Genomic DNA, 24,401 nt, shown 5'->3' on the forward strand with positions numbered 1-24,401 from the left:
GATTCTTGGCCCGTTTTTTAAAAAATTAGGCGTTTCGTCTTTTCATTGTTGAATGGTAGGAGCTCTTTACATATTCTGGACACGAATATCTTATCAGAGAGATGATTTGAAAGTATTTTCTCTCTTTCTCCACGTTGTTATTTTCCTTTCTTGATGGCATCCATTGCAACGCACAGCTTTAACTTTCGCCGAGGTCTGATTTATCCATTATTTCTTTTGTGCTGTGTTCCGGCGTCCCGTCTAAGAACCATTGCCAACGGGCCCCTTGTTCTAAATTAAATCTGGTTCTCACCTTCGGTTTCTAATCCGGTCAGGTTGTCCCCTCTCTCAAATTAAACTCAGAAGAGTTTTTGATGACTTACAAAGTATTTGAATTTGTTACCAGCAAGCACACTAGTGAATGGCTTTACGGTTTTCTCTCCTTCTCAAATACTTCTTTTGGTCTAGACCAGGGGCTCTCAGCTAAGAGTGAGCCTCCCTTCCCATCCTCAGGGACATTTGTCAACGTCAGGAGACATTTCTTGTTGTCACAGCAGCAGGATACCATGAGCATCGCGTGGGTAGAGGCCAGAGACGCTGTGAAACATCCCACGGTGGACAGGAAACCCTACACCGCACAGCAAACACTCATCCAGCCCACAGTGTCAATAACACCACACCGAGAAGCCGTTGTCTACACTGTCTGAGGCCTGCCCTTTTGCACTAATACCTGCATTCTGTGTCTGCATTCTGAGTCTGCAATAAGGAGGACACGCCGTAGAGATGCGCCATGAGTCTGGCTTTCATTCTGCTTCAGATTCTTTACTTCAATCCTAAGAGCTTCCATTGTTTTGCTGGTTTCTTCTGCTGCTTCTCCAGAGCCAGCCTAGAGCAGGAGTCAGTATGATCCTTCGTTTCTTGGGTTTTTTTTAACATTTATTTATTTTTGAGACAGAGAGAGAGAGAGAGAGAGAGAGAGAGAGAGCATGAATGGGGAGGGTCAGAGAGAGAGGGAGACACAGAATCTGAAACAGGCTCCAGGCTCTGACGGTCAGCACAGAGCCCAACGCGGGGCTGGAACCCACGAACCGCGAGATCATGACCTGAGCCGAAGTCGGACACTTAACTGACTGAGCCACCCAGGTGCCCCTGATCCTTCGTTTTTAAGAAACAAACCAAAATTGCGGAGTAACGAGTGCAAGTTGTAAGAACTATTTCTATTACACCCCCGACACAGGCATACACACACATACACACACTCTCTCACACTGATACGCACAGATACCCACACATAAGATACACACAGACATGCACACACACACACTGTCTCACATGGGTACACACAGATACACACATACACTTACACATAGACATACAGGCGCACACACACACACACTCATACTCGGGAATTTTTACTTCCACGGTTTCAGACAAAGTTTATCACCACATTTAAATAACAGGAACATACAGGAGGATGTTTCCATGCACATAAAATAGCGGTGATTTGACCCTCGCTCCGCCCTAGCCCATGAAGAGCGGCTCAGCCCCAGACCGCGTCGGCCAGACAGACCTTGGCCGTGGCTTCTCCTCTGCTTCGGTGGCACGTACATCTTTGGAATGCAACCGAAGGATGGAGCTGTAGGCCTTCGGCGTGTACACGGCCAGCCCATACAGGGCCTGGACTCAATCTGAGCGTAAGAGAATGTTTTGCCTCTTGAGTAAAATAAAAGAGAGCGAGGGAATGAGTTTCCCTTAGCGTCCACAGTTCTCCGTACAAACGTGCCGGCAGCCTGGCCTTCGCGTCCCCGGTGCCCGTGCCGCCCAAGCCACGGCCGAGGAATCGTCACCCTGCCCCGCGCCCTCCGGGGCCGGGTCCCCAGCAGCCCTCCCCTCCTGGGAGCCCGCGTCACCTGCCGGTGGTGTGGGGTCGGGGTGGCTGCTCTTCCCACCTGACGAGTGCTTGGCCCTGTGACCTCCGTCCACAGCTCTTCATCCCCCGCTCTGAGCACGTGGGGACCGTGTTCTGTCTCTTCGCTGACTCTGGAGCCTGGAGCTGGGAAGCATGAGGGTCCTTCGGAGGCTCACGTCGGGGGAGATGACGGCCAGTGCTCTGTGACTCTCCCCTCATCGCCTCCCCGGCTCCGGCAGGCCCACTCCGTGGGGCCAACTCCTCTTGGCTCATCGAGCCGCTTTCCTGGGGGCTTGGTGAGTGGGGGGGTTGCTGAACCAGGCATGTCCTGGGCAGGTCCCAGGAAGCCCGGGCAGGGCCAGGAGCCTTCCCCGCCTCGGGGTGCACAAGATTTGGGCGGGCTGGGCGGTGAAGCCATCCCAGCCCCAGGTGCAGCCCCTGGCCGCGTGAGGCTGTCTGGGGCTGTCTGGGCCACGTGAGGCACGCTGTTGACATGAGCCGTAACCACCCCCCCCATCAGGAATGCTCTGCCCCCCACCCCCGACACCTTCTCCACCCTTCTGTCCAGACCAGAAACGCCCTTTCTGCACATCCGCCTCGAGGTTTCCGTCTGGGCTCTGACCTGAGAGGCTGGTGCGTGAGCACACATCATCGGAACCTCTCTTGGCTTCAGTGACCTCAGTAGTAAAATGGGCCGGTTGGGTGGCCTCTGGATTCCTCCCAACTGTAGAAGTCTTGCCTCCCCCTGTGTCCTCTGAACTCGGCTGAGCACAGCTGCCCTGGAGAACTTTGAGCTTGAGAAGGAAACATGTCAGGTTGGGTTTGACCGTGAAGCGGTCAATGCCAAGAGACTGCGCCATCACGTGGCCGACGTTCGGGAGGCCGCCTGTTCTGCAACCAGCTCTTAGGAGGACGCCCCAGCGTCTCTTGTGTTCTACACATCCTGCAGGCAAAGCCTCAGGATGGTGGGGGGGGGCGGGGCAAACATACTGTCTCTTGTACAGGATTCGGGGTCCCTAAGCCAAGATCCTTCTTCAACAGCACAACCCCGCGCATCGGGTCCGTGCCCACTGACCTGTAAGAACCGGGGCTTGGTCCCCACCGGCCCGTAGGAACCTGTAGGAACCGAGTGCCCAGATGATGAGGTTCTAGGACTGCTGTGGGTAATAGGCCATCTGTGGTCTCTGAGCCAGGAGTCTCCTGTCTTCCGTCAGCACCCATGACACCGGCAGGCTGGCTCGTCAGCCTGCAGCCTGCACAGAAGTAAGATCTGGGGTTTTTCACTGCCTTCAACACTAACCTGGTGTCGGTTCTCTCCAGAAAAGTAGATAATGCAAAAATTTCTATTTTATGAACCAATCTTCTACACTTGGCTTGCTGAACATCGTTTGCATCATAAAAACAACGAATCGCTGTGTCATTTTTCTTCTGGGGGGGGTCTCAGAAAAGTAGGTGTGGTGTGGTTCCTACAGCAAATACACCCGGGGGTGGAGTCAAGCTTGCATACCCCGCACTTGGTTCGACTGAACGCCGGCTGGCTTGTTTTCCGATTTCATTTCTGACGTGTCCGCCTTGCTTACTGCACTGTGAACTCCTCCAGGAAGCCCTCTTGTCTTGTCCCAGCCCCAGCTCCCAGCACGTTTGGGTGGGAACCAGTCAGTGAGTGACTGAATGGGAACCTAGTCAGGGAACTCAAACCAGACCCAACTCCCTGGGTCTAAGCCTGTGAGTCCCAACTCAAGTTTTATGAAATCACATGAAATGTCGTCTTCTTCTAAGGTATTGCAGACTTGTCAAAATCACTTCTTTTTTTCTTTTTTAAAGCAGCCCGTGGTGGGTCACGCCTCAGAGTCCAACGGTTTAAAATGGTCTTGCGGTTTAAAATATCACTTTTAATGTCTTTCAACATCTTTCTTCTCTGGATGCCTGTTTTTTAGTTTGAATCAGAATTTTGTAAATTGTATAATTCTTTTTAAAACTGTGACTCCAGGGTTGCCCTCTCTCAGAGACTTTTTAATTTTTTTTTTTTATACTTACAATTCCGTGTATGTGTAAATAGCTACACCTTAAGAAAATCTCTTAGGATGGCTGCGGTCCCTGGATGGTGGGTTAGGTCGCAGGGAAATGACTGGACAAGATGGGTACAAAGTTACAAGTGGCTGAACAGACCAGGGCCTAAAATAATTAAACCCGGATGCCTTTTACCAGTGTTTTGGTTTGTTTGCAGCTTTGGTAGGTTTGACTCAATTTTATCCTTTGTTGTTCCGCTTGGTCCTCATGGAGGCGACCCTGAATCGTACTTCCTGGGTACCAAGGCGAACCCTGTGAGTTCCCAGGTCCCTCTCTCCTCACACCGAGCCTAGTGCAGGACCCACACTGGCCCGCGAGGAACACTTGGATGCTTAAAGTTTAGAAGTCAAGGCCAGGTGAGGTTTTTGTGTTTTGTTGGTTTTTTTAATGTTTTATTCACAAAAAAAATGAGAACGTTCTCTGGTTTGTAAGTAGGTTAGGAGACTAGAAATTCCTTAATACCAAAAAAAAGCACTAGAAATTCCTTAATGCCAAAAACAGTGCCTTTCTGTTTCACTATTCATGTTAACATCCAGAGCTATTTGTGCTACATATAGAGGGACGTAGAGGGACTTGTGTTCATTTCCTGATGCTTCTGCAACAAAGGTCTGCAAACCGGTGCTAAAAACACCAGGAATTTGGTCTCTCACACTGTTGGAGACCAGAAGTCCAGAACCCACGGGTCGGCAGGGATGGGTCTTCAGGAGGTTCTCATGGCAGCTGCGTTCCAGCCTCTGTCCTAGAATCCGGTGGTTTCCAGCAGTCCTTGGCTGGGGACGTATCCCCCTGTTGGCTCACGGCCCCCTCCCTGTGTGTCTGTGTCTGTGTGTCTGAATTGCCTCTTATGAAGACACCCATCGTGGCTTAGGGACCCACTCACGGCAGTATGACCTCTTCATAGCTGATCTGCAGGAGCCCTCATTCTTGTTTGAATATTTTTTTAACATCCAAGGATGGACTCAGACTGGACACAGGCATGTGGACCCCTGAGGCGCCCTCCCTGAGGCTGGTTGAGGGCCAGATGCGGGTCTTTGGTTTGACCTGATTAGAGTTCTGTCAAATCTGGAGGAACCGGCTCTTCCCTGAGCACGGACGCTTCGCCTGGCTTTGGTGGAGCGTCCCCCAAGCAGTGACCGCACACAATGCACGTCCCCCAGGTGACCACACTGCACGTCCCCCAGGTGACCACACAAAGCACATCCCCCAGGTGACCGCACACACAGCATGTCCCCCAAGCACCGAATGCACACACCACACCTTTCCCTGTAGGTGAGTACGTGACTCCTGGTCCCCTCAACAGGTCTCCTTTGAAAGTCAGTGTTTCTTTAGGAAATGCAACAAATACCCACACTTACATTGAAAGCGAACTTTGAAACACTTCCAACGCTAAAGTAGATTCCGTCCGGGGTTTCCATTCAGGACGGTGCCCAGAACCAGAAAAGACGAGAAACGCTGTCTGCTCAGCTTGTGTCCAACAGCACAGACGAGGGACCCGGGGCCCCTAGGATGGCAGTGCCCGGAGCAGACAGGGCCTCGCTTCTCTTCTGAACAAGGACGGGAGGGGGCCAGACACTGGGCAGGGCTTGAGTGCACCTGTCCCTCAGGGGCGTCATTCAGTGAGCAGAGAACCCGTTGGTTAAGAGGGGGGTTTTAATCCCACTTGGATGAAGACTGTTGAGTGAAAACATACAGACCAGAGATGCAGTAAATTGCTTAATTTATCATGAGTGTTGTATCCGTGTTGAAAAATAAGTCTCATCTGCATTTAGAAATATTTTTAGTTTGTTTTATTTGGGAGAGAGCACGTGAGTGGCGGGGAGGGACAGAGGGAGAAGGAGAGAGAGAATCTTGAGCAGGCTTCATGCTCAGCTGGGAGCCCAGTGCAAGGCTTGATCCCACGACCCCAGGATCATGACTTGAGCTGAAATCAAGAGTCAGACACTCAACTGAGCCCCCCAGGTGCCTCAATATTTTAAAATATTTTTAGGGGCGCCTGGGTGGCTCAGTCGGTTAAGGATCCGACTTCGGTTCAGGTCACGATCTCACGGTTTGTGAGTTGCAGCCCCGCATCGGGCTCTGTGCTGACAGCTCGGAGCCTGGAGCCTGCTTCGGATTCTGCGTCTCCCTCTTTCTCTGCCCCTCCCCTGTCCATGCTCTGTCTCTCAATAATAAACAAACGTTTAAAAAAATTTTTGTAAAAATATTGTTAAATCGGCATTTGTATTTATGAGACTTTTGCCTTATTGTGTTTACCCCTAAAATTAATGTAGAAAAGTAAGTGAATTCTTACATCGGTCACCTCTCTCATATTTAGGCTGATGGAAATGAAAATTGGTACAAATATTATGAAGGAACCATAACTGCTTGAAACACATTTAGACACGTGCAGTCACAGACACGATTTGAGAATCAGGACACGTTGGGGCAGTGACACGCTGGGTCGCGGGTCTCGTTGGCACCGACCCTCTTTGTGTATCTGAGTGTTTCATGTCTGTTATTTACTTTCTTTATCGTGAAAATTCCCTTACGTTTGACCCACACCATCTTGATCGTGTGTGTTTTGCTGGTGGACGTTTCGCTTGTTGGAAATGTGTTCTTCGTAAGGGTATATTTTATGTTCGCGGTAAAGCAACAGCATCAGGTCTCAGAAAGTAACTCTTTGTTGGGACAGAAGTCAGCGAGTAGATTTCCCAGGCCGTGCGCGTGGACTTTTCGCACAGCGTCCTGCACAGCGCGTGGAGTTATGACGCATTATGACCGGAGGAGGTGGGTGAGGTTTGGGGTCCCGTCTGTCATCGGGACTCTGCCCCGCCTCCCCCTGTGGCCCCTTGAAGGAGCAGACGGTGCCCGTTCTGATGCTGCAGCAGGGAGGCCTGCACCGGGCACGGGCTGAGGACACCAGCTATCTCTTCACCACCACGTCCGGCCGCGCCGACCCCAGCAGCGGAGATAGGGAGGCTGTGTGGCCTTATCATCCAGCTGCAGTCACTGAGGGCAGAGTGGTTCGCTTTCAATACCGAGCTTTGACCCTGACCCCGAAGTGCCCTCATCCCTGAGACTCCAAGCCTCCCAGAAGGAAGGAGTCTTCGGTTCTAAGTAGAAGACGCTGCTGGTCGTAAGGGGCATCTTGATCTAAATGTGAAAGCATGAGAAGATGCACCCGCGATAAAGGAACACGGCAGCTAAATTGTGTTCGATTGATTACTTCTCCAGTGATGGGTATTGTGTGCTTGGCAAAGAATACGACATTGTTGTCAGCCTCAAGGCGCGACGTGAAACAAAGACACGAGACTGGATTCACGGCTGGATTCATGGATCTATCGAGAAGTGCTTGCCCACCCAAGTTTTACTCTCCTCTGAGTAAATAGGTAGATATGAAAAAACGCCCATTGAGCCACCTTTGGCTTCCTCTGCCACCAAAAGCTTTGTAAATATAACAGCCAAACAGTTTTCTCTCCAGCACTTGCTGGGTGCCAGACGCTGTCGAGGTCTGGGGACAGAAGGGTTTATAAGGCAAGGCCCTCTTGTCAAACAATTTACAGCCTGGTTGGGGGAGAGAGGAGTGAGCCTACAGGGGCAGGGGTGGGGTGGGGGGGAGTGGTGGCCAAGTCTACAGGGGAGAGGAGTTCAGACCTGCCCTTGTGGGAGGGGAAGGGTGTGGGGAGGAAGGCAGGAAGAGAGGGAGGGGAAGAAGGGGAAGAGGGGGAGGGGGGAGGGGGAGGAAGGCTGAGGGCAGGAGGAGGAAGCCACTAGGGGTGGGGCTGAGCCTGGTCAGGTCCTCCCTCCCAGACACTCTGACCCTCCTGGACCCTGAGGGCAGGAGGCGAGAGCCTGATCCAGGGGAGGGACAGCTTGGTTTTGTTATTGTTGGTGTCACAGAACCCGCTGTGAATGTTTATCCAGCTCCCAGAGGGCTCCTGTGTCACTGCATCCCCAACAAGGCTGCAAAGTACTTTATTCTCAACTTTGTCAAGTCAAGAATACATCAGGATGTTAGAAAATAGTCTCTCATTCTTGTCTTGCTTTGTATCTTTTCAATTACCAGTGAGTTTGAACACGACTGTGTGCTGTTAATAGTGATTTTATGAGACTGTTAGATCTCAGTCTGGGAAACCCCAATTTAGTGTATTAACCAGCTGGTGGGGTGCCTGGGTGGCTCAGTCGGTTAAGCGGCCGACTTCGGCTCAGGTCATGATCTCGCGGGCTGTGAGTTCCAGCCCGTCGGGCTCTGTGCTGACCGCTCAGAGCCTGGAGTCTGTTTCAGATTCTGTGTCTCCCCCTCTCTCTCTGACCCTCCCCCATCCGTGCTCTGTCTCTCTCTGTCTCAAAAATAAACGTTAAAAAAAAAAATTAAAAAAAAACCCAGCTGGTAACATCAGCTTCACTGTGAAAATGAAAGCAAACTTCTCCCTCCTCCGTGTTCTGGGTGTTAATTAACAATAAGCTTTTTTTATATGTATAACATTGGACATCATTTAATTGTAGGAACCCGGTTCTAAATGGTGGCCGGTGGGATCTCACCCATCCGTCTGCCCCTGCCTTCCCTATGGGGAGTGGAGACCCCACGCTGGTGTGGGAGAGGAGACCCCATGCTGATGTAGGAGCAGGAACCCTACCCTTGTTTGGGCTAGAGCCTTCCAGAGGGACCTGGGGGCAGTGGTGGGGAGCACAGGTGTGAACTCCAGAGGGCTGGCCTCCACCTCCCCAAGGCCACGGAGGTCACCTCCAGCCTGGGCCCTCACCTCCTCTCCCACCTGCTGGCTGACTGCCTGTGCTGCTCCCTGACTGTGAATCCATCCTGCTGAATCAGACCTTATGTTGACAGGACAGTCACTTATGGCCTCCTCACGAGAAGACTCGTATTAGGACGGGTTTTGTTGCAATGCAGACACAAGTAGAGCCCAGAACCTGGGAAGGAGGGGGACAGAGGGGCGGGACTTCCTGGGTCAGATTAGCTGGGCACGTTGGCGTCCCAAAGGGCATCTCTCTCCCCGCCTCCTGCCCACCTGGCCCAGGGGGAGCACACTGCTGGCAGTACCCGGAGGTGACGCCGGTCCAGCCGGCCCCAGAAGCTTCTGCAGGGCTGGTGCCCAGCCTCGGGGCCACGTGCCTGCTCTCTAGACCCCCCAGAGATCTGCCAGAGCATGGGAGAAGTGGAGGGGGGAAAGCCGGGCAGGTGAGGCCCACCGGCTGTAAGACAAAGCTTGGGAACAGAGCTGGGGGAGGGGCAGCCAAGAGCCAGAGCTGAGACAGAGGGGAGGGTGTTCACTTTTTTTTTTCAGAGTTTCCCTTTTATTTAACAAACACTCATTTTACAGTTTCTGTGCACCAGGTGTGTTGAAACACTAACAAATATTAACTTTATTAACCCCGACTACCAGCACGATAAGCAATATCAGTATTTCCTCTCTTTTATAGAAAAGGAAACTAAAGCCCAGAGAGGTTAAGTGACTTGTCCCAGGTCACACAGCCAGTAAATAAGAGCCAAGCCAGAGTATACACCCAGGCAGTATGGCTCTGGAGCCACTGTTTCTCCTCTCTTTATGAAGAAAAGATTGTAAAATAGAGGAAAAAGTCGTAGCTGGAACCTCAGGAAATGAGAGCGGCCTGGGACAAAGTGATACAGAGCAAGGGTGGAGGCTGGAGTGCGGCCACGGGAGCCTCGAGCCACAGGGGCAGAGTCCGGGAACCAACCCTGGGCTTGTGGCCCGTGAGTCAGCAACCCCAGCTCACGGGCGCTGCTTGTAACCGGGAGAAGTGCAAACCAGGTGAATGGTCACCGGCAATGGTGGCCTTCGTGGCAATGGCTCAGGTTGGGGCTCGTGCTCTGGCCGCAGAGGCAGGTCAGGCCGCGCCGGGCGCCGTGCAGAGGCTCTTCTAAAGGAGCACAGGACAAGCTGGAAAGGCGCCCCTGACAGGAGTGGTGGGGCAGGGGGAGATGTGGCGGGGAGGGGAGAGCAGGCCCTCCTGCTGTGCTTGTCAGGGTCCTTTGCAGGGGCGTCTATGCGAGCGTTCCCGACTGACTGCAAAGAACAGAAGCTAAACCATATCTACTCTATGCCCTTAAAATCCTAAAGTCAAAAAGAATGTGCACTCTGGTGCTGCCGTTAGGGCCCCAGGAAGGAGCAGAGGGGAGGTCTCTGCCCGGCCTCCCACCAAGGCTGCCCTGCCTGGCTTCCAGGAGGCCAGAGTTGGAATTCAAGAAAGTCAGGTTTGGCATCCGTCCTTTCCTGCAACCCAGACAGCCACTGGGCCGGCTTCCGGAGCGCAGGCCGTGATGTGTAGCTGATTTATTTTATCCGAGGTGATATGCAATTTCCTTTGTGTGAAAATCTATCCCCTGGAACAAGAGAATGCTTGCAAGCCCAGGCAGAGAAAACAGGCCGGAATCCAGAATCCTCCGCAGAAAACCCACCCTGAGCTAATTATCTTGCCACAAAGTTTACAAGAAGAAAAATGTATTACAACTAGCTTGTTGATAGAACACTGCATCTTTTTTTTTTTTAATGTTTATTTATTTTTATTTTTGAGAGAGACAGAGCACGAGCGGGGGAGGAGCAGAGAGAGAGGGAGACACGGAATCCGCAGCAGGCTCCAGGCTCTGAGCTGTCAGCACAGCCCGATGCGGGGCTCGAACTCACTAGCCATGAGATCACGACCTGAGCTGAAGTCAGATGCTTAACCCACTGAGCCCCCCAGGCACCCAGGTGAAACACTGCATCTTAAGAAAGGGTGTTGTCTGTTTTGTTTTGTTCCCAGGATGCAGACACGAGCACAGGAGAATCTAGCAAGAGGAGGAACCCCCACTACCTTTCCCGGGAGGCCTCGGAAGACAGTGACGTGTTCGGTAGGTGACACGGAACTTGTAGACGTGGCTTCGTGTGACATCTGTGTGCACGTGCACTCATTGAGGGATGGTTTTAATTTTATTGTTACATGAGTAATCCATGGCTCTGTTCTCAGTATTAAAACTGCAGACCCCCTAGAAACGTGGAGGTAAGTCCCCTTCATTAGCCACCTGCTGTCTCTTCTCCCCAACAACGTGACCGCCCTGGGGGCCCGTCCCCTTCGGGGTCTTGTGTTGTGTGCCTGTCTGTACACAGAGGCCAGAGACTTCCCACGTGTATCCTCACTATACAATATTTCTCTCATCATCTGTTTGACCAATTGGGGGTGGAAAACCTAACGGTGCCGGTGAAAAATATCTAACAGGGAAGTGAAACGGTCCCAAAGCCCAGATAGTTCAACCACAAGGAATGACTCAGGAGGCGTTGGAAAATAACTGTTTTCTATAAAAGTGTACATTTTGTGGAGCCCAGCTGACACACGTCGCCGTTATATACGTTGTTCATTTCCATTTCTGTGCCCACCCCCCGCCCTGAGAATAAACGAGTTCTCATCTGATTTTACATGGAAAAAACTCCCCTTTCCCATGTGACCACGATGCTCAGTGATGCCCCCAAGGTCACACAGCCAAGCAGATCTGTCCACACGCCTTACTGTGTTCTCTTCTCCAAGAATTCCCAAAGAGGTGGGGACAAGGGGGCAGCAGAGGACCGGCCAGGACCCTGAGGGCACAGGGTAGAGGGGAGGAGAGGAGAGCGGTTTTCTAGCTACAGAAGTAAGCTCCCCCTGCACCTGCACATCATGGCGCTCCCGGCCGACAGCCTCTCGCCACGTTCCCTGGCCTGGCCGCTGCTTACTGACGGAAAGGGCTCTTTGTCGTTTGATTCTCGGGCAGGAAAAGCCACCCCAATTTTTTTGTTCCTGATTTGCTTGTTCTTTTTCAAAAATCCCTTCTGTTCCTGTGATCCTGCCCTGAGTAAGCGCTCGTAATTACACAAGTCCCACTGCCCATTTCCTCGGTGTCTTAAACTGTAATGAAAACCGGCACAACCCAGAGGCTCAGGGACGGAAAAACCAGGAAGATTCGTTTAACGAAACCAGTCAGATACTGCCACAGGAATCAATACCCGCCTGGTTGTACGTGTCGCACGTCGATTTTCACGGGAATTGGGCGGAGGGGCATAGTCCGCTGCATTCCAGGTGGGGTCTCCAGGCCTTAGAGGCAGCTCTCGAGCGAGGCGCCCCCCACAGGTGTTCTGAATGCAGAGGGAAGGCAGTCTGCAGATTTGAAGGGAATGTCCGAGCGTCGATGATTTCGAGAATAAGTCCATCTCTGAACCTCTAACACAAAGGTTTCTCTCGACTCTCTCTCTCCTCCTGTATTCCAACTGCATATGTATATACACACGTAAAAGAAAATGACAAAATAAAAATGTCCAAATTTAAGCTTTCTATATGATAAGAATACCTTTTGGAATGATTTGGCTAAGCTTACTTGTTTTTATTTTTTAAAGTTTATTTACTTATTTTTGAGAGAGACAGAGTGGTGGGGGGAGGGGCAGAGAGAGGGAGGGAGAGACAGAATTCCAAGCAGGCTCCACGCTGTCAGCACAGAACCCAACATGGGGCTCGAAACCACGAACTGTGAGATCATCACCTGAGCCAACACCAAGAGTCGGACACTCAACTGAGCCACCCAGGCGCCCCGAAGCTTACTTGTCTTTAAAGCAACCACCACCTTCCTCATTGTTCCCCTGGTTGTTTTCAGAACAGTGGTTCTGAAACCACTTTGGACAGTGGTCCCAGAGGGACGGTTTGGACCGTGGTCCCAGAGAGACACTTTGGACAGTGGTCCCAGAGGAACACTTTGGACAGTGGTCCCAGAGGGACACTTTGGACAATGGCTGCCTACAGTTGACGGTGAAAACCAGCAGAGATGCTGCCGTTTCAGTCATGTGACAAGCTTAGATTTGTCTCCCGGTGGGAAGAATACTGACACAGGTCCCCTCCGCCTCTTGTGTTTACCGTGACTTCTGGGGCCTAGAGCCCTGGAGACGCTTACGGATGTGGGGTCGACAGCCACCCTCACGTGGTCAGGAAGCAGCTCCCGAATCATCACCTCGGCACGTGCGGCTCACACTGGACCCAGGCTGAGTCATCGCAGAGGGAAGCGCGAGGAGCCCGCCCTCCGACCTTGAGTAAGGACGGCCCAGGGGCCTCCTGGCTCCCACTGTTCTGTGCTCAGCAAGCCTGAAGACGCAGACAAGGCGGCCCCGCAGAGCGGCTGGGCCCCTGCTTTTGACTTACGAGAGTCTCCCACCCGTAACCCGTCCTGGCGCTTTCCTGAAATGCAAAGGAACCCCAGGCTGGGGGGGCAGAGTGACAGGGAAAAGAGAAGCAAACGTGATCTTGGCTCCCGGTCTTGACTGTATAATCTCAGGAAATACATATGAGAACTCATTCTAAATTGCAAAGTGTCCGGGGCACCCGGAAAGCGTCCGACTTCGGCTCAGGTCATGATCTCACGGCTTGTGAGTTCAAGCCCCGCCTCAGGCTCTGTGCTGACAGCTCGGAGCCTGGAGCCTCTTCAGAGTCTGTGTCTCCCTCTCTCTCTCTGCCCCTCCCCAACTTGCTCACGTGTGCTCTCTCTCTCTCTCTCTCTCTGTCTCAAAAATAAATAAGCATTAAAAAATGTTTTAAATGAATTACAAAGTGTTGTACAAATGTCACTCCAAACGAAATCGGCAGCCATCTCCCACTTTTCCTGACCGGGAAGCAGGGTAAAAAGTACAGAAGTTTCCCAAGTACGATAAAAAGCCATGCTTTCGCGATGCCCTGTGAGCCCTGAGTCAGCGGCACCCGTTTAGCGGTAATCTCCAGGCTCCTAACGATCGTGTTGTCCTCGTGTCAGAAGAATGGTCCTTATCCCTTACCTGACACGCTCCTGCAGGATGTACTCGAGGTCTCTGTGAATGTCAGGACAAAAGACTGTCGTGCCGCGGCCGGTAGGAGCCCCGCATGGAGGACGGGACTAGAGGGGCCGAGAGAGGTCTGCGCTGACCGTGGTGCAGGTGCCCTAAGCTGCCGGCCTGCACGCCACACACTCAGAATCACCAAGGGCACGGTCAGCCCCCACCTCTGGGAAGGCCACGGCTGGTCATCTACACGGCGATGCACCAAAGATTTGTAGTGACTTTTCCATTTCAAGGGAAAATCCGGATGAAGGATTGCTGTTGACCTAAGTAAATAACTCATCAGAGCACACGTATAAATCCCTTTCTGTAGTGTTTTTTTATGACAGTGTGTGGTTATACCTCAGGACTATTTGCCTAGTTACCCGAAGAGGAAGGAAACACGGTAGCCTAGGGAACCCTGTGTTGTCTGAGCTTTGGGGAACCAGGTTGTTTTGTGGTAGGCCAGGTTTTGAGCTTTTTTTGAACCACACACCCACACGCGTCATCCGTGGTCCTTGTCATCTGAAGCCCAGTCAGCAAGGAACACGTACCTCCACCCCTCCCTCCAGAGTTCACCAGCCCCAGGACTGAAACACGGGCTGGAACGATGCAGTTGCCACGAGCAGACGCCTTGGGTCTCCCTCAGTTATAGTGACAAAGGAGCAAAATCCCCAAAAGAGGGCACCCCTGCTCTTTCCAGACAACCGTGGTTCCTTCCGGACGCGACCCGCATCTCAAAAGTCCAAGCGGAAGCGATGCGGCCCCAGCACGTCAGGGAGATTCGGGCGCACCTGCGCCGCGTGTCGGGGTCCCGAGAACATCGCCTGCAGGACCCCTCGCGTGGCTGAGTGCGGACCCCTGTGCAGATCCACCAGCACCTTGGTGCTTAAATGATGGAGATACAGTGAGCCGTGTTTAAGGCGAAGCCAAAAAGTAGTCCTACTAGAAACACTGAAGTGTATACACACATCTGAAGTACAGATACGTGTGCGTGTGTTTGTGTATCTTCATGCCACAGAGCTTGAGTTGGCTCACGCACCAGGAAACAATACAACATAAAAAGCGCAGAGTGGAGGTCGACTAAAGTAAGACCATGGGTCTGCCCTACAGCAGTTGCTCAAAGCTGGACTTCTCATTGAACCCGGAGATTCCCAGATGCCAAATGGAAAGTGAGATGCGGTCCGTTTGTTTTTTTTTTAATTTCTCCCATTAACGTGGGAGGAAACGCGGCCGCACCACCTGTTAGCTGTGCCATCTCTGCCCGTGTGCTCATCTTGTGTCTTGCTTCCCCCCCCCCAGGCAAGCAGGGGGGACAGCAGACGTACCCGTAGCTTAGGAACCAGCTAGGGAATGTGCACGTGTCTGACGCTCCCGTCTCCCACCGGGACCGTCAGCCCCACCGGCAGAACCAAGGCTCCTTGCCTTCCTCAAAGGATGCGCAGCTCTGTTGAGCCAGCTGTAAGAATTTCCCTCCTGTTTAAGCTGTTGTCTCAGATAACCCTGCGGCCGTCAGCAACCCTGGGGTTCTTGTCCGGCGAACGCACCGGTTAGTTGCACAGGCAAATTGAAATAAACCGGGTAACGAGCTTCCTCGTGCCCGGGCGCTGGGTGTGATGCACGCGTCCTCCTGGTGACCTCGCCTTGTGGGTCTCACGCGTGGCCCCCTCACATGCCTCCAGGGACCCGGGCGGGGTGGGGGTGTCCCTCCTGGTGGGAAGTGTCCATAAGAGCAGGACCAGGAGGAGCAACGCTGTGCCGCAGACAGAAAGATACGTTCCCTGAGTGCTTTCACGTAGCGTTAAAACAATCGTTGCTTTTTGTGGTTTCCAAGGCCTTTCCATGAGCAAAGCTCTTTGAGATGCTTTGTCGAGGAATCTTTGCGTTGAATCGATCCTGATTCGTAGATTAAGCTACAAAACTAGTAGGTTGTAGTCCTTACTGATAGAGGGTTGTCAGCTCGGTAATAGCTCTGTGCCTTCCTGGGGACCCCTCGTTAACTGTCTGTCTGGGGCGGTCCTCGGTGCCCTCCGAGAACGGCTGTTGCACCACCCACTCTTGGAACGCCGGCTGCTGGCTTTTGTTGCCACCTGTGGCTCGATGGCTGCCTGAGCCCTCTTACTCGTATGCGCACCAGGGACAGAATCCGTCCTGAGTGTGTCTTTGGGGGCAGATATAAACCGTAGAGTCAAAACCACAAGCCGAGAACTTGAAGGAACATTGGAAATCGTCTTGTCTGACCCCTCGTTGTAGAGACGAGGGCCTGACTGCCAGGACGGTTAGAGGCTCAAAGGCCACAAGGACAAGACTGTGGCTCCTGGCCCTGCTCTGAGCCCCACGGAGGGCACAATGGCTTAGCCCCGGGGGGGCCTGGGGAGAACAGAGGCCGCTTCCGTTTCTATTTGACGGATACGTCAAAAACAGTGAGACAATGTAATACGTATTAGTCTGTGCGTTTCGGTGACTGTGATGGTACTTGTGCGTCTTGGACCCATGGACACCTGTGAAGATTTGCTGTGTCCTGGCAGCTCCCAGGCCGCCCCTTGCCCCCCCTCCCCAGCAAAGTCAATTCCCCGCTCCCCGAGCTTACCTATTTCCAGCCACGATGCCCTCCGGGGGGTGGGGAGTGGGGCAGAGCGCAGAGGCACCCACAGTGACTGTGGGCGCTCAGGCCCCCTGGGACGTCTGCTTCTACTCGCCAGCCCCCAGCACCAGCTGCTGGACACATGGCTTGGCCACGTATCTAGGACTCTGGCCCGCAGACCTCTGGGCAGGACCCGCAGCCTCAGGCGCCTGCTGACGCCCTAACGGCCGAGCCCTGGGCTGTCGTGACGAGTCCAGGGCGTCCAAGAGGAGCCACGCTGGGTGGAGCTCACCAGGGAGGACCGCCACCCAGCGTCTCCACCAGGGTGCAGCTGCCCCCGAGTGTCTGGCCTCCCTAACGAAATCCATCACGCCTTCGAGAGTCGGTATGCCGTGTGACCCTTGGGTGGGCAGTGTTTACACGTAGGTGCGTGGAGGTGTGTGCGCTGTCTTCCCGGAGACAGGGACGCCTGAGGAAGGTAGTGGGCGAGCAGGACGGAATGGAGGCCGGTGCCTGGTGACCACGCACCGGTTCTGGCCGGACTCTGGGCCTCCCTGTCCTCTGCCGCTCGGACAGCAGTGTGGTCTGTGCGCCTCTGCTGACAGCGCCGGGCTCTAATGCCCCCGGGACCCTGGCAGGCTTGTCTAACTCCCGCCTGTCCATCACTGCGGTCCAAGCCACCGTTGGCACTCACCCAGGTGGTTCTGGGAGCCCCACCTGGCTCCTGCTTCTGGCCAGGCCCCGCCCTCACGCCCCTCCCTGTTCAGAGCCCGCCACCCTCCTCACAGTCTGTGGCTCCCAGTGGGCCCGGAGGCCTCCGACTGCACCTCCTGCATGGCCCTGCCTCCCTCACCCACCTGCTCTCTGCTCCTGAGCGCAGGGCCTTTGCACAGGCTGTGCCCTCCCTCTGTGCCCTCCTTCCAGTCTGGAGGCAAGCTTCCCACCTTCCAGTCTGCACCCCCATGTCCCCTGCAGAGCAAGGACTCCTCTGACCCGCCTACTGAGAAGACAGCTGCATTGGCACGGGTGGGATATGCCAGCCCACCCTGCAGACACCAAAATCTCAGAGTTCCATGACACGGCTTTACCGTGTCACAGCCCGGCAAGGTCAGGCAGCTGTCCTCTCAGCAGCGACTCAGAGGCCCCGGCTGCTTCCCCTGGGGCCTGGGGAGCCGGGGGTGGCTAATCGTCAGGGAGATGGGGTTCATCCCTTCCGCCGACACTCCCCGGGCCAGAAGCAGTCACGCGGCCCCGGCACACAAGCCCGTCCCGTGGCCCCGTCTGGCCGGGACAGGGGGACACTGCCCCCTGCTGTCTGGGGTTGGGCTCACCACGCCCGCGTGTGTTGTCGGCCTCCCCGCCACCTGTGGAAGGTGAGTCCATGTGGCGGACGCAGGGGCGTCCGTGTCCTCGCGGAGGGCCAGCCCCGTGTGGCTGAGTCCTCACCTGGCGATAACACGGTGATCCGAGGGACACTGCCCCAGCCCGCTGCCCCCTCTTCCGCAAACTGCTCTGTTCCAAGATCCAGGCCACCCAGACTGCCCATCCTCAACCTGAGCTTTCCCCTCGTGAGAAGCTTGCCTCGTGTGCATAAGCGTCGGGCGTCAGAACACGCGTGTGCACGTGTGCATGCGTGTTATGCATCAGAACATGCATGTGCATGCGTGTGTGCATAAGAGCCGCACGTCAACACGCGTGTGCGTGTGCATGCGTGTTGGCCACTTGCATGCACACTCGTGTGCACACATGTGCTTCACTGACAACGTTATCTCTGAAACTTGGGGAGTGGCTTTGGTCCTTTGAAACTGGCAGATGCCAAGACTGCCTTCATCCCAGTGTTTTCCACAGACGTGGTTTGTAGTTTTGGGGCTTGCTGGTCAACCTGTTCCGTAGAAATTCCGCATGATGGTGAAACCCTGGCCACGCGGCCCCTGTGGGGAGGGGCTGCCCCCAGCTGAGCAGCTCGGTCCCACCTTCTGGTGCACCCTGCATGGCACGCCGGCCCGAGGATGCCCCCGGTGACAGCAAGGAGCCCCTGCAGACAAGGTTGTGGGGCACCGAGTGGGGCATCTCCTCACGGTCATGGCACGCCCTGCTGTCCTCGCCACTGACCTGCCCCAGCAGAGGCCAGTGTTGGCGGCTTCTTCACGGCCTTCTACGTTGGGAGACAGAACCCGTGTTTCACCTTATAAAGAGAGCTGAGTAAGGTTTCTCCAAAGCAGGCCCGGGCTAGCACACGTTCCCAACACCTCCCCCAGCGTCTCCGCTGGTGAGGTCAGGTGAGGAGGGAGGGGGTACTGGGTCCAGAAGGAGGCTGGGAGGTGGCCGCGAGCGTCGCAAGGTCCAAGCCCAGGCCACGCTGCACCCGTGGAGGCTCACTGCAGAAGGAACGACTCTCGGGAGCACCGCGAGCTTGCTGGGCGTCCGGAGTCGCAGAGGCCTGATGGTGGCTGCCCTGTGCACTTGCCCCCACTGGCGTGGCCTTCGCCATAAAATGGGCGGCTAAGAGTCACTCGAGGCCATCAGAGCCACAATAGGACAACTGAAAGACTTCCAGAACAAAGAGGGAACACAGACCTTACAAAGGCACAAATAGCATCTGTGATGGGCTGTGGCCAGTGGACAGCACCGTGTCCCAGCCTGAGGCCCGGGGACTCAGAATCCTCCGGGCCTCTGTCTATGGATCCCTTCATCTGACCCGCTGCTGTGCTCGTGGGTCTCAGGCCCCCAGTTTGAAAGCACCCGCGTGTGGCTCCCCCAGTAAAAGTTACGTTTCTCGCTTCCTCTGCACACCCAGCCCGGACTCGCTCGCGGGGTGAACTCAGGAGCTGCCGTGCGGCTGCGGACTGTGTCCTCCTGACGCCTCGGCCACCAGGAGCGCGTCCAGGGGCCGGGGACCAGCCCGCGGGCAGAGCAGTGCTCACACCCTCTCTGCCCGCTGCGGTTCGGGAGGGGGCCCTACCCTGTGGTGCTCTCCTCCTGCCGCGGGAGGGACCTGCGTGTTTCTATAGTGAATCCTCTTGGGGGTGAGCCTGCCCGCGTCCTCACTTCCGCCGAGAGCGTTACCCTGGATGGTTTTTAACTGAAGGAAGGAAGTCTTTTTTTTTTTTTTTTTTTTTTTTTAATTTTTTTTTTTTTCAACGTTTATTTTATTTTTGGGACAGAGAGAGACAGAGAATGAACGGGGGAGGGACAGAGAGAGAGGGAGACACAGAATCGGAAACAGGCTCCAGGCTCCGAGCCATCAGCCCAGAGCCCGACGCGGGGCTCGAACTCACGGACCGTGAGATCGTGACCTGGCTGAAGTCGGACGCTTAACCGAGTGCGCCACCCAGGTGCCCCAAGGAAGGAAGTCTTTAAAGGAAAGTAAAACACCATGCTACGTTCCAGTTTGGCGGCACCGAGGGCCGGACACGGGGCCTCGCAGCTGTCCTTCCCCAGCACACGGACTGACCCCTCTCCTGTCCACACCACTGGCGACTGAGTCGTGCTCTGCCGGTGCATTCTGACCGGTTCTGCCCTCGGAGCTGTGATGTGTCACTTCCTAGGAAGCTGTCCGTGGTCCTTACGCCTCCCTGTCCCTCCCGCACGCGCGGGCCCAGTGGCCACAGCCTCCTAGCTCACAGCAACTGACGGGTGAAAGTCGGGTCCTTGCTTCACCCAGACTTCCTGCTGTGTGGAATGTCACCAGGCTCCAGATCCAAAGAAACAGTCCCACGTCTGTGTGGTAGGGGACAGCTGTGATGATGGTGACAGGAGGGCTTCTAATCTAGACGATGAACACAGCACAGGTGCCAGCAAATTTGATGTTATCGTTCGTGGGGTCAGAGGTGGCTGGAGATGCCTGCGTTCGGGGGGTCAGAGGCGGCTGGAGACACATCATGTCGCCAGCAGGTGAAATCCAGGTCAACGAATGCAGTTCGTGCACATTCTAACCGGAATGTTTCATTAGGTAGACTTTGAGTATCCGGGCCGTTTTTATTTCAGGACATTGCAGATTATATAAAATGTGTACAGGAAGGGACCCCTGCCTTCCTCCCTGTCTCTCTAACGCCGGGGGGGGTCTTACCTCTGCCTCTAGCTGAAACTTTTGTATTTCAGTGACTTCAAAAAATGATGTCTTACTGTTCAGTTTCTTTTTCTCGGAGTCTTTCTTAAGAACCAAAGACACCATGAGCACGTGTTGTAACCGGTGGTCCCGTAACCGGAATGTGACCCTTCGTCACTATGGCGTGCCACACGTGGAGGGACGAGGGGATGGGGCACTTGCCTCCAGATGGTAACGCTCTGTAAGGTCCTCGCAACGCTCGCTCCTCGGATTCCGGGTCATCTCGGGGCCTCAGGACAAGATTTGTCCATCATTCTGCCGGCCTTTGCGGCACCTGCCACAGCGGACTGGAATCTGTGCTCACGCTCTCCCATGCGTGTGCTGACACGCTCACACTCGCCCACGCGTGCAGAGACACGCTCACCCTTACATGTCCTCGCACACGTGCACAGACACACACTCACACGTGCATGGACACACGTGCTCACCCTCACACACACAGTAAGGGGTCTCCCGTGACCCCAAGCTGGGTCAGAGGCCCGAGGGTGGAGGTGCGCCTGTCTGCAGGCACGGGGGCAGCCGTGTGGACCGCGAGGCTCCGCACCCAAGGAGCGAGTGCCGCTCCAGCTGTGCGGTGGAGTGTGCTGACAGAGGGCTTCCTGGGGGCCTCCCTGTAGGCGGTGGCTTGCCTGGACGGATGACTAAAGAACTTCAGTAGGATCAGGAAGCCTGTGCTCTCAGGGCTGCTTCGCGGAGCACGGTAGTCGCCGGGGCTGTTTTTCTTGGGAACAGAGGGGCAGGATGTTTATCCCGCAGGACTTGGGGGGGGTCCCTTGGGCATTTCCCTCCTGAGCAGCGGGTTGTGATTCCGGCCTTTCCAGTACGTAGGAATCGGCCTCATCCTTCAGGGGATGCTGTCTGGTCCCCTGAGCCATTCTTGCTCTCACTGTCATTCCAACTGAGTTAGAGAAATAAAGGCCTGAGATCCTGTGGGGGTGGGGAGCCAGCTGGGGGGGAGGGGGCCACAGGAGGACAAAGAGAAAGTGTGGACACCTTGGCCCTCGGGCAGGGCGGGACCCCCAGGGGCTGAGACGTCAGGATCACGGTCAGGATCACGGTCGTGTCTTCTGCACACGCCCCTTGGATTCCAGGAAATGTTCTTTCTAAGTTTGCGTGCCCGGGACGATCGGCGGCGGGCTGGTGCGCTCAGAGATGTGCCTTAGAAGTATTGCACAAACCGGTATGAATCCTTCAAAGGCTGTCGCTTCTAAGCCATTCACAGAACTTGCGCTCGTCAGTGGCCACGCGGTGTGTGTAGAGCTGGGGCCCCGTCATCGAGTGCACAGTGACTCGGTAGCTGGCAGCCGGCTCCCACAAAGCTCACGAAGGGGGAAATACATAGTTTGACATTTAAAGTATAAATAGAACGCCATCTTCGCGTTTCAGAACCCTAGTTTATCTTCGAAAACGGTAACAGACTATGTGAGTCTTCAAGTCCTTATTTTTGCAACCATGTCTGTCCTCGGCCAGATCCACGAGCCAGAAGGGGAGGGCTCACTGCCAGATCGTCCCAATGAGTCAGCAGCTCCCAGGTTTCCAGACACTTCCGTGGAGCCGCGGTGCTCCGGGGACATGCAGCTTCTTGGAGTCAAGAGAGGACAAGAATGCGGGAATAGAATTGCTCGCGGAAAGCGTGTGGCCTCTGTCATCGCTGCCGTCACTGGGTTCAGGGCCTCGGCGGTGACAACGTCCACACTCTGAGAAACCTGAAACGGCGCCTGTGCCTGTGGCTGCAGGGGTGGGCTTCCTGCGGGGAGTCGAGGGTCATCAGGGGGCACCCAGTGGTGAGCACGTAGCACACCTGCGAGTGAGCAGAGACCGTGGTCGGTAGGGGCGGGGCTGGACAACAGCGCTCCCCCTTCCCTGCACACCTGAGGCCTGGCTTCCCAAAGTGAGGATGTTCAAACCACCGGGCATCACGTCCAGGTCCCCCTGGAGCTCCCCACGTGGCTTGGACCCTACACTTGCAGGAACTTCAAAGACAGAAAATAGAGCAATGTTTTCTTTGCTCAGATTTAAACGGGGGCCGGGCTGCGACGCTCTCACCACACAGCCCATATCGCCTACTGCATCCCGCGAAGGTTGTCTTCTTATTTGAAATAGGAATCACTTGTCCCACCGATCTTTATCGTGCAACGCTTTCGCCCCAGGCCGCGTCTGAGTGCAGGGGTACAGCACTGAACAGAACAGCCGGGACCCTGCCCGCCTGGAGATTGCTTTTGAATGGGGTTCAAACCCCGCCTCTTGCTTAATAAGTGCATGTTTTCTGTTTTGACCTTGTTGGGCCTCGCTGTTGACATCGGTAAAACAGAGCTTATAATAGTGGCAATCTGTGGGGAGCGAAGTCAGTAACGGGCCTAATACGCCGACCTCGTAAGGACGACATTTACTTTTCCTACCTTCCCCCCCCCCCCCCGTATGGGCCATCCTGGCGCCTCTTTGTTCCACGGCCACCTTCTCAGCCGGGGGTCTGGTCCCTGCCTGTGTCATCCTCAGGGGACAGCACTCCTGCAAGCTAAGGGTACTAGCCATTGGGACCACTTCTCGTCTGCTTCTTGTTGAGTGCGTGAGCCCCGGGAGGGGATTTGAGCAGGAGTGTGCTTCCCGGTGGAGACAAAGCCAGAGAGACACCTGTTACACTGAGATCTTTGATTCTCAGCCCACAGCATCCTTCGTACCGGCCTGGCGGTCCTGTGCGGAGGCCACAGTACAGAAGATCGTTACATTTCTATCTCTGCAGTGGTTTTCAGTAATCCTGTGATTGTAAGTTTTGCTCAGAATCTGCTCCTGACGAGTAATAGATCTAATTATTTTATTGCATAGATGCATCACCATCAGTGCGCTCGCCGGCATTAGGAATTAAATACTCAACATGGTTTGGCTTCTTTTCATTGTGTGGAAAATCTGAACGCATCCCCTTTTTTGTTCTGGTGTCTCTTCTGTTTTGTTGAAAAGTTGTAGTAAAACAACGCGAGTGAAGTGACCTCCGTCATCGCTTTCATTGTTCGCGGCTTTATTGAGATGCGATTTCTAGCCCATCGAGTTCACGGAGATGGACAGTGCTCACCATCACCGAATCCAGAAGCTTCTTGTCCCAGAGGCCACACGCACCGATGGCGGTTGTCCGCCCTCCCTGCCACCTCCAGTCCCCGAACCGCTAATCCACGTTCTGTCTGTGGGTCTGCACACTTCTGTCATTTCGCTCAGCGCTTTGCGGGTCTGTCCGCGTGGCGGGGTGTCTCGGGCTTCGCTCCTGGGGGACGCCCCCTGTGCTGTCGGTCCCGTCCCGGCTGGTGGGTGTGTGGGCTGCCTCTTCATCCTGCCTAGTGTGAGCCCCGCTGCTGTTTACGGCCTCGGTGGTTAGAGGTGTTTGCTGGCTCGGGCGGAAGCCTACCGGCCGTGGCTTTATTTTGTTTGCACGCCGAGCTCCAGAGGGCAGGCTGTCTGCCTCTGCTTCCATGTGGATGTCTGCCATTTGCATTTGGGTGTTTGTCGAACACCGTCCACCGCCCCCTGGAAGAGTGCATTTTCGTGTCTGATTCGCTCAATCCATGAAGATGTCCGGTGCGCAGGCAGCGCAGGGATGGAGAGACCCTAGATATTTCTTCTCTAGCCTCCGTGAACTGTTGTGGTCATTGGGTGATCACTTTCCAATGTAACTCCTCTAAGCCGACACTTCCCTGGACCAAAAGCCCACCGCTCACACCTTCCAAGATGGGTGCCTCTTCCTGCACCCAAGGAACAGGATGTGGAGTGAGCAGGTGGAGGTGGTGGGAGGAGAGGAGGTGATGGGAGCAGGGGGAGGTGGTGCGAGCAGGGGGGGAGGTGGGAGCAGGGAGAGGTGGTGGGAGCAGGGGGGAGGCGGTGTGAACGGAGGGGAGGTGATGGGAGCAGGGGGAGGCGGTGGGAGCAGGGGGAGGCGGTGCGAGCAGGGGGGAGGCGGTGCGAGCAGGG

At 54.8% G+C, this 24,401-nt stretch overlaps 1 protein-coding gene across 11 annotated transcripts in view; it reads left to right on the forward strand.

Moving 5' to 3' along the window:
* MBP (myelin basic protein) overlaps positions 1-24,401 on the forward strand; it is a 116,175-nt gene that overhangs the window by 39,554 nt on the left and 52,220 nt on the right. For 4 of the 11 annotated variants that reach the window (XM_049619283.1, XM_049619284.1, XM_049619281.1 and 1 more), the window contains exon 3: positions 10,718-10,805. The exons of the other annotated variants lie outside the window; for them this stretch is intronic. In XM_049619283.1, the coding sequence (XP_049475240.1) occupies positions 10,718-10,805 (88 nt within the window). The remainder of the gene's footprint in view (positions 1-10,717; positions 10,806-24,401) is intronic. 11 annotated transcript variants of the gene reach the window in all.

The sequence above is a fragment of the Panthera uncia genome (assembly GCF_023721935.1).
Source record: "Panthera uncia isolate 11264 chromosome D3 unlocalized genomic scaffold, Puncia_PCG_1.0 HiC_scaffold_8, whole genome shotgun sequence".
NCBI classification, from domain to species: Eukaryota; Metazoa; Chordata; class Mammalia; order Carnivora; family Felidae; genus Panthera; species Panthera uncia.